This window comes from Apaloderma vittatum, unplaced genomic scaffold (assembly GCF_000703405.1).
Source record: "Apaloderma vittatum isolate BGI_N311 unplaced genomic scaffold, ASM70340v1 scaffold12346, whole genome shotgun sequence".
Classification (NCBI taxonomy): Eukaryota; Metazoa; Chordata; class Aves; order Trogoniformes; family Trogonidae; genus Apaloderma; species Apaloderma vittatum.
Window position 1 is genome coordinate 23,695 of NW_009723424.1, and position 9,528 is coordinate 33,222.

Here is a 9,528-nt window from a genome sequence, read left to right on the forward strand (position 1 = left end):
AGTTTTCTAATCACTTTGCACTACTATTGCCAAAGAGCACATCTCAGCACAGCCTAAAAATAAGCATGTTGTCCATGTGTGACTATCCATGGGACACAAGGGCAGCAAGACATGGTACCTCAAAAAACAGCCTTCAATGACACCATTCTGCATCAGAAAAGTAATTGAGCTCAACTGATGTTAATTGACTAACAACATAATCATCATGTATCAAAACAATTGGCAGTACAGAACACGCAGTAACGACGATTAACTCAAGCTGTACTTTTATTTTCAGGATTAAAAGCCCCAGTGATATAGATGCAGAGTAAAGCAGAAACAAACAGATGTCAACTCAAGTTTATCTGTAGTTCAAGTGAGGCATCCCATTTTCACAAAACAGAATTGCACAGATGGGTAAAGCACAAACTATCAAGACAAACTGCACAATAAAAATTGAGAAAAGGTAATTCTTCATCTGGCTCCCTCTGCCCCTTTCCACAGTATGAATAGCACAAATAAAAGCCCAACCGCAAAATACATTTGCCATTGAGCAAAATCAAAGATTCATCAAAATTATTTTTATATAGAATGGACTGATCAATATCTTTTTTTCAAAATTAAGAATACATCGCAGTTCAATTTACGTGAGCTACAGAAAAAGTTATCACAGGTCTAACAAAGGGTAAGAGAATTACTGTTTCAATGAACAATACAATACATAAATATTCAGGAATCTGAAACATAATTAGACTCAGAAAACAGTTCTAAAGCTGACTACCTACAATTAAAAGTTAAAGTCTGCTTAGTGCATAAGACTTAAAGAAATAAATACACACATTTCTTCACAAGACAGACATATTGAATTAGTGGGACTGATTTTTAATACAGAATAAAGAGAGATTTAAGAACCTAAACCAAACACCTAATACGATTATCACTGTAAGGTGAGACTAAGTAAATCTTTATACTCTTACCATGGTTAGTTCAACATACATGTCCTCAGCATAAAATTTATTCACTTTTCAGCATATGCTCTGGCTCCTCTACCCATCTGTTGAGTCAAAAACCAAAGCTGGAATGTCAGACATAGAAAAGAAAAAAAATCTTCACTGGTTAAAGAGCTACATCTTGACCCAATTTGAATTTTGAACAAAGTTTTGGGTCAGTTTCTCCATGCTTAAGCCACCACTGAAAACTCTCCTTAAGTTTTGTCCCAAACAGTGGTCCCCTGACCAAAGAATTTGCTTATTAGGGATGAGTAATAATACGCTCAAGTTTAGATGAAAGTCTTACTAAAAAGGCATATGGACTCTGTGCCAAGTACTGTATATTCAAGTAAACCTCAAGTCACATATGCTCTGTCAGACTTCCACAGATAGCCCAATTTTACATCAGATTGACCATGTCCTCCTTTTATTTACACAAAGTCCTAAACTAGGACTTATGCTAGATGATTTAACAATGAACTCTGACACCTGAGACAGGTATGCAAAGAAAATATTTCCAAAGGCTTAGACAGATGAGAAAAAAAATAGAAGTAGGACATCTGCCCAGATGCTTATATCTGAGCCAAAATCCCCGCTCAAAAGTGCTTCAGCTTTATAGCACAAGTGTTTTCTAAACTTCAACATATTAAATCAGTACCAACATATCAGAAAACAGCACGTGTCAGGAAAAAAGATACGTTTTTCCTGTAATTCCTTTCTTCTCAAAAGAGTCTGTTTAGCAGAACAGGGGCCCTTTTACTGTCACCATTTCTGCTCTGAAGACTCCCAGTCTGACATTTCCTCTCGGACCACAGCAATCCTGAAAATTCACTTGCCAGCACTGTCTCCAGCAGGATCCTCTCCAGCATAGACAAAGCAGTACATGCAAGCTGGTATCCCTTGAGCTCTTGAGATAAAACTAGGACAGCCGGAATCTGTCTTTTGTTCTCAAATAAGTAAAAAAAAAACCCGATAACATTATAACTCCCAGCTCCACATTTTTTAAATATATTAGGACAGTAGTTCCCAAATAACAAGCTAAGCGATTGTCAGTCTGCAAAACTTAGTAGTAATTCCTTGTTTTCCCCCCACACATACACACCTACAAGCACACCTACAGTAAGATGCTAAAAACTCATAGATGCTTCTTCACAACCTTCTCTCTGCTGCTTCCCATCAGGCATACATACAGAGGTATCCTGTACCTCATGAGTTCCACATGACAACAATCACTGTCAGGAGAACAGGCATACCAACCAGTGTGCTCCACATTCAGTGACTGCACATTAGGAGGAAAAATGACAGTCATAAAAGAATGTATCAGTAACCTGAATCTGTAATAACAAACCATACAAGTAATTATTGAAGAACATGCAATTCAAATACTTTGCCTCAAGCAGCTACTAGTTTCCTGGCTTCTTTTCTCCTGCACCTACAAAATGATTAAGTCTTCAGAACAATTCTTCTGCCTGGGTAAGAGAGAAGCATGACAACTGCTGTATTCAACAGATGCAAGTTTACATCAAAAGCAAGGAACTCCCAGCCTTCTGCATTCCTATTGATCTTTGCTTTCCTCAGGCTCACACAGACATGACCTTGCATGCTGCTAGTTGCTCTGTACTCTACCTGGCTGCAGCCCACTCAAAGGCCAGACTCTCAGCTGAGTTTCTCAGGACAAGCTGCGGCCACCATCACTCACCTGCCAGACCTGCTCCACTGGGCTGCCGGAAGCCTGGCTAAACACTGCCACACCTTCAGTGTGGGCACTGGATGCAAACTATTGCCCTACTTCCTTCATTATCCCTTCCTGCCCAGCCCACCTTTTTGGTTTTATTTTGCCAGAAAAGAGAGCCCACAGCTCAAAGTCCAAACCTAGGTGAGCTCTGTTTTGCAAAGCATGAGAGAATCTGGATAAGCTGTGGTGCTGTGTGAGAGAGATAAGCCTATTATATGGGTAGCTTCCTTACAGGCTATAATGTGTAACAGAAGAAAGGTAGCTCACATTGCTTAGGATGTTTTAGGACAACTCCAAAAAACAATTCCAAACAATATCAATGTTGCCTAGAGCATCCACAGGAGATTGCTATCGCAGGCAATTGTATCTGCCAATCACCCAACTCACTACTGAGAGTGTTGGGTTCCTCAGAGAGGCATAACACACCAAGCACTGCTCTGAAATGACCAACAGGACAGGCCAAACTTATCGAAACGTTTCCCTCTCCACACACACACTTCATCATTAGTCCTAAAACTATTTCCCATTTCTTCTCCCTCTGCTAACATTCTTAAAACCAAGCATGCCTTTGTCCTATTTCAAGAAGCAAATGCTAACAGCAAATACATTAAGAGAAACTTCTTTGTACTTAAAAACGTCCACCCAAAGCCCTGAGTTACAACGATCAGATCTCTATTCAGATAAATACAACAGAAAGACTAACAACAGTCATTAACATGCATGCACAACACAAATATTGGTTAAGCCTGAAAAATCTCATTTGAGGTAGATATATACAGTACAAAATGCAAACATCACACTCTCTTTGCCTTCTTGTCTTGTCCTCCAGCTCGACAGGAAACCTTGCAAACATATTATTTCTGCCTCATCAGCATTCGAACCAAGTTTTTCCAAGTTCTGAGAGCCAAGACAATTTACAGGTAAAAGACCACTGAAACCAAAACCATACATTTAACACTATAATGGAGTTTCAGTTAGGGCCATGAGAAAATGTAGGTTAACACAATTCAGCACAGGAAAACCCAGGTATTTTAAATAACTCTGCGAACAAAATAGTGCCATTCAAAACAGGTTCCAATAGTTTTATCAACAGAAAAAACAAACAAACCCCCTTCTGCTGGTGTTTTAAAAGAAAATTTCAAGCTAGAAGTCTAAGCTTTAGTTCCCAAAAAACTAATTTTCAGGGCTTACATCCCTCAGCACTGAAACACAAGAGGAAAGGAGAAAGACAGCTTGAGACACAGAAACCCTCATATGACTTCCTTAGGAAAGGATTCAGTTAGAAAAAATTCAAGGAACTCTAATGAAAACCATACAGCAAACAGATAAATCAGATTACAGTCTGCTCAGAACTTGGCCAAGGTTCACATAAAAGGTTTGCAAACATTTAGATAAAAACTTGTCCCGAGTTCAGAGTTTGTGACAAGCAAGCAAAAGGGGTTTCAGTTTTTCTGAGCTGTCAGATAATGATTGCAGAACACAGGATATAACAAAACAAATAAATAATGGAGATTCACTTTTCTTTTGAATAATATATCTCTAAATAATCCATTCCATTATAAATAGCTTAAATATTAATATAAATTCATAATCACTGAATAATTAGTGCACCAACAGTTGCTTTAGGAAGACGACTGAGCAAAAAAATGTATCTGCTAATCAGTCACTTGGGATGCTTTGCTGGGTGTGGGATTTTGTTTGGGTTTTTTTTGTTGGTCATGTTTTGGGGTTTTTTTTGCTTTTTTTTCCCCACCCAAATATAAATCAGACTGCAGGACTGCTATCAACTAGTACTAACATATGACCGCATTGGCTCAAGCACACACAGTCACATTTTGTTGGGAATCAACACAAAAATGAGCGTGACTACAGAAAGAAGCAGCACTGAAACCTCTCTGTGCTTGTGTGATTCCTTTGTCACAAGCAGGTATGGGCTGGGGAAGTTCCTCTGCCATGGCTGTGGCTCTCTGACAACAAGCACAACTTTTTGTTCCGATTCCAAAATTCGCTGTCACATTGCAAATCACAGAGATTCAATTGTGGGTTTTGAGCAGTCCCTGTCAGGTCCAGTTCTTTAAATACAAAGCAAGCTCCCACTTTGCCCATCTCCTCCCAGAGAAGGGCCGTCTGGGCAAGAGATTTTCGTAATGGATGGGAGGAGAAAAACAAGTGCCCAGCAAGCAAAAAAGGTTAGGACTGGTTTCTTGGACGTCTCGCAACAGGAATTCAGACTTGTGAATTATGATCCTCATAAACTGAGGACTGAAATATTCTCCAAATGCCAAAAGAAACACACTTAAACATGGTTAATAAATGTATTAAAGTATTAAATTAAAATAAAGAGGGCCAGAAAAGCAGTTTGGAGTCCAAAGAGGCAGAGCATGCCAAGCCTTCGTCTCTTAGGCCCACAGGTACAGTTCAGATATTCAATGCAGAGTAACAGCTTCCTCCTGAACAACAGCAATATTGTTACTTCAAGTAAGTCAGAGGTAGTATCTCAACCAGCGGAATGAATACAGCAGCAGCCTCCAGCTGAGCCCAGCTATGCCTGAAGTGGCCAAAGAACAATACTGCCTAGGCTAGCCTGGTCACACTGCCGCTAAGGGGTCAGCAGCAATCCTTGGTTTGAGCCCTCGTGTCGACAAATAAGAAGGACGGGCACACCGCAGCGAGCGCAGTTCCCAGGGAGACACACACCATAACAGGGTCCATCTGCTCCAGAGGCCAGCCTCTCGCTAGCAGGCAGACACCATGCCAAATCACGGCAGCTGTGCGCATAACTTCATCAAACATGCAGCCACAGAAACACAGCAGCACTCAGATCCAGGCAGATCCATGCATCTCAGAGAAGGGACCCGCCTCTGTGGTGTTTAACCATGTTTCTTCTCAAAAACTTTTTTTTTTTAAATAAACAGAGATTACAATAGATTTCACTTGAATTATTTCACGTAGTTCAAAGATGTCCACTGAGCAGCACAAACGAGACACAGCATTCAGGATGTAGTTGCAGAGTCATCCTCTTCTAAAAGAAGGTCATTTAATGCAATAACTGTAGCAGCAAAGTCAACCAGCTCCACGAAGTCTGATGTAATTATGTTAACACCCATAACACCTGGTTTCTGTGCTTTCACCCAATTTAAAATCATGGGCAGGTTCCTAAAGAAAGTGAAATAAAGAAAATTAAGTATTTTGCAAGAGGCTCTCCTCTATACACTCTCTTTCTTTATATACAATATGTTCTTTGCAAATTATGTTATCGCACATTTGCAATCAGGTCCTGACTGCCACCCAAAATGCAACTAGCCCAAACGAGCAAAGTGCTTAACAGCATGCAGTCATTAGCTATCAAATAAATATATTGGTCGATCATCAATCCAAACTACCATGCATACAAAACAACACTTGTGAGCTCTATATTCACCAGGTAGACTGTGCTTCAGCATTTAATGCCACACTACAATTTCTCCCACCCTGGTTTGGTTTTGCTCAAGAACATGTCAAACCAAAAGCTTAATTTCACAAAAGATTTCATAGAATCATAGAACGGCCTAGGCTGGAAGGGACCTTATAGATCATTTTAATCCAGCCTCCCTGTCGCCAGGGATGCCACCTCTCGACTAGATCAGGCAACACATGGGGACCGAACGGGAATCGAACCCGTTACCTTAGCGTTGTTAGCGCCACGCTCAACTGACTGAGCTAACAGTCCCCTAATTTAAATGCACCTGTCCCAAGACATCCCCCTGCTCACCTCTGCCTTAGGGCAGGCAGGACAGAAGTCGTTGAGGGCAGCACATGGCATTTCTGCCAAACTCCTTTCAGCCCCTAGACCCACCCAAGCAACAGGATCAGGAAAACCAAGTAAGCACAAATGTTGCATATTTCTCCTTTAGCAAGAGCTCAAGAACACTTAAATATTCATATTCAGGGGGAAATTTCCATATGAGAAGGCAAACATCTACACAGAACTGCAAAGACAGGATTTACGCATACAGATCAGCTAGCATGTGTAAATATATATATACAAACAATCATGCTTTAGCAAACAGTGGCATCTACTTTTAATTTTCACAGTTTACTTTCAAACAAGTAGCAACAACAGGGCTGAGGAAAGAGATGGGGCAAAGTCACATTTCCAGCAGCTTACAGTCCAGATCTCTGCCGTGAGTCACTTGAACTAAAGCTGCTTGCACGCTCCATGAAATTAGATGGTTCTTACTAATTTAAAAATAGGAATTCAGTATGACTTTCCTTTAATCACAGGACAATAGTACATTTAATATACAGTACACATACATAACTTAAATCCATGCTTTTTGTTAACTATCCCCACCAACCATATAGTTGTGCAACTTGGGACAGGACAGCCAGTGCCAGTTTTACAGCACCTGAGCGCCATCTAGTGTCCAATGCTGATGGCACAGACATGAGTAAAGAGCAAGCCAGAGCAGAGACCCGAATATATTGTGACAAAGATCATTTAGATTTAATTATATATTGCCAGATTAACGTCTGTTAACAGGAAGTAGAGAGAAAACTCTAATTTATACTTCACCTAGAATTTTCTTACTTCTATCAACAGCTTTTGTGACTGAAAAAGCACATCATTTGCTCTTTTTAGAAAGGATTTTTTTTTAAAAAAAAAAAGTTACACTGTCATTGGCTTCCAAAGTGACCAGCGATACCCCTCAAGGAAACACGAACTGGCTGGTGAAGATGTGTGTTTATCTCACTCCTTAATATTATGCTTAGTTGCTGATCAGATTAGACTAGTTTTGACAACCTATACAAGTGTAATTTAGAGCTTCGTTATCATTATGGCAAGATACACTGTGAGTGCAATATTAAACAGCAAGCCAAGAGACTAGGTCCCACTAGGACTGTTATAGTTCTAGCAGTTTTTAGCAAACAGGCTACAAGGTGATAATGCCATACAACAAAGTCACATGGATCTTACCCTGGTCATGCTGTTTACACTATTAAAAATTGTTGGCACTCCGCACTACTCCAAGCAGAACCCTCTTCTCATGATCTTACTCACAGGCAGATCAATTGCACAAGTCAGTGGTATAAAAAGCCAAATTGTTAATCCACTTTTTGATCAAAAAAACCCCAAACAACTAAGACAAGACTGCTCTGTGTCATACATCTGGCCATTACTCAAATTACCAAGACAGATTTGTACAGACAAATGCAAAACTGAGCCCATAAATATGCAGTTTTCCTCTGTGGCACAAGCTTTCCCCCCCATCAAAGTCAAGTTCAGCAAATGTAAAATGAATTACCAGTTTGAAACCATGTTTTATGAAGTCACATCACATTCAGAAAGAGCTCCTGCTACCAGGAAACACATTTATACTTACACATATACTCTTGTACTTTATTATTTTCAATAACGTTTATTTTTAATGACTGCAAATATCTCCCATGAGCAATAGTAATTAAGCAACACTGCATACTTTCATCAAATCTCACTTCTAAGTCTCTGTTAACACGAAATGCAACCTGTAAAGAACTGATAGATAAATCAAGACAAGTCCTTACCTATGAACAAGTGTGTTCTTCAGACCACGAACTAGATGCCGTGCAATAGTTTTCACTCGAGGTGTGAGAATTGCTTGAGACACGTGAAAAGTCCCGTAACGACTTCGTTCCTCAAGAGTGGTCTCCAAGAACTGTAACAGTTTGTGCACATTGGTTGTATTAGCCCATGGTGCTGGCATTTTATTCCCTGGCCACAGGAAGGGGTATTCCTCATACAAAGGGTAGTGGTAGAATATGAGAACCTAACAGAACCAACAAAAAGAGAGAGGAAATAAAAAATACAACTGTTATTTATTTCTAGACAGGATGTTGCACTGGTTTATGCTTATGCGATACTGCTGCAGCTAGGATAGCAGTTAAAAGAGGACCAAGCAAAAAGAAGCTGCTCTTGAGTGTTGAGTGTCAGTAAATTTGTTGCACTATTACCAACAAAGGAGATGGGAATCATTTCAGTTAACTAAGAGGACAGGATTGCTTCAGGCTTTAAGGGTCATCAGTTGAAAACATGGGTTTTCTGAAACGTCATTCAAAGCATTCAGCTTAAGAGCATTTCAAAGTGCTGTCAGAGAACATTACCATCTGTACTTGAGTTAAGGATTTTAGCCGTCTTGTCATCTTTGGCAGAATCCCGATTCAGCAGCTGAAGCTTCCCAGCCCAACTGGCACAGCAGCATTCCACCCGCACTTATTGCGTGAGATGCCTAAGTCAGTCCTGCTGTCAGCACAATCCTCCCTAAATCAGAGGTCTGTCTTTTACATCTAGTGAGGTGGCTCTCTATCACAGGGCAGTACATAAAGATGAAACTTTTTGTTAACACCTAAACTTACCAACGATTCATTCTGGACTCTAGCACTGATGGCATCGGTCCAGAGGGATGCCTCAAAGACTTAACTATTTCACAGTTTAAAAATTACATGAAGCTGCTGAAACTCTGTTCTTTGTACAGATGTGAGCAGTTACCACAGAGAAAAGGCAAATAACCCTGCCACTACAGATTTGGAGGGCTGCAAAGGAGCTAAGAAATTCTGTAGGTATCTTAGTCATGTTAAGGCTTATATGCTTCACATTGGCCAAAAAACACAACAGTTTAGTAAATCCTCACTACAACAAGTCAGCATGACACATTTTTTTTCAGAAAATCATTTTTAAGGAGCACAAAGCCCTGAATCATAGAATCATAGAACAATTCAGGTTGGAAAAGACCCTTGGGATCATCAAGTCCAACCATCGACCCTACACTACAACTTCACCCCCTAAACCATATCACCCAACACCACATC

General features: G+C 40.1%; 1 protein-coding gene across 1 annotated transcript; it reads right to left on the bottom strand.

Annotated features, from left to right (window-relative positions):
- Nucleotides 1-5,696: 5,696 nt before the first annotated feature.
- LOC104275990 (PI-PLC X domain-containing protein 3-like) lies at nucleotides 5,697-8,489 on the bottom strand (the record flags this gene model as incomplete). Its single annotated transcript, XM_009872121.1, has 2 exons — nucleotides 5,697-5,859; nucleotides 8,248-8,489. Coding segments are annotated over 2 exons (405 nt in total), but the record flags the coding sequence as incomplete, so codon positions are not given.
- Between the last annotated feature and the right edge of the window lie 1,039 nt (nucleotides 8,490-9,528).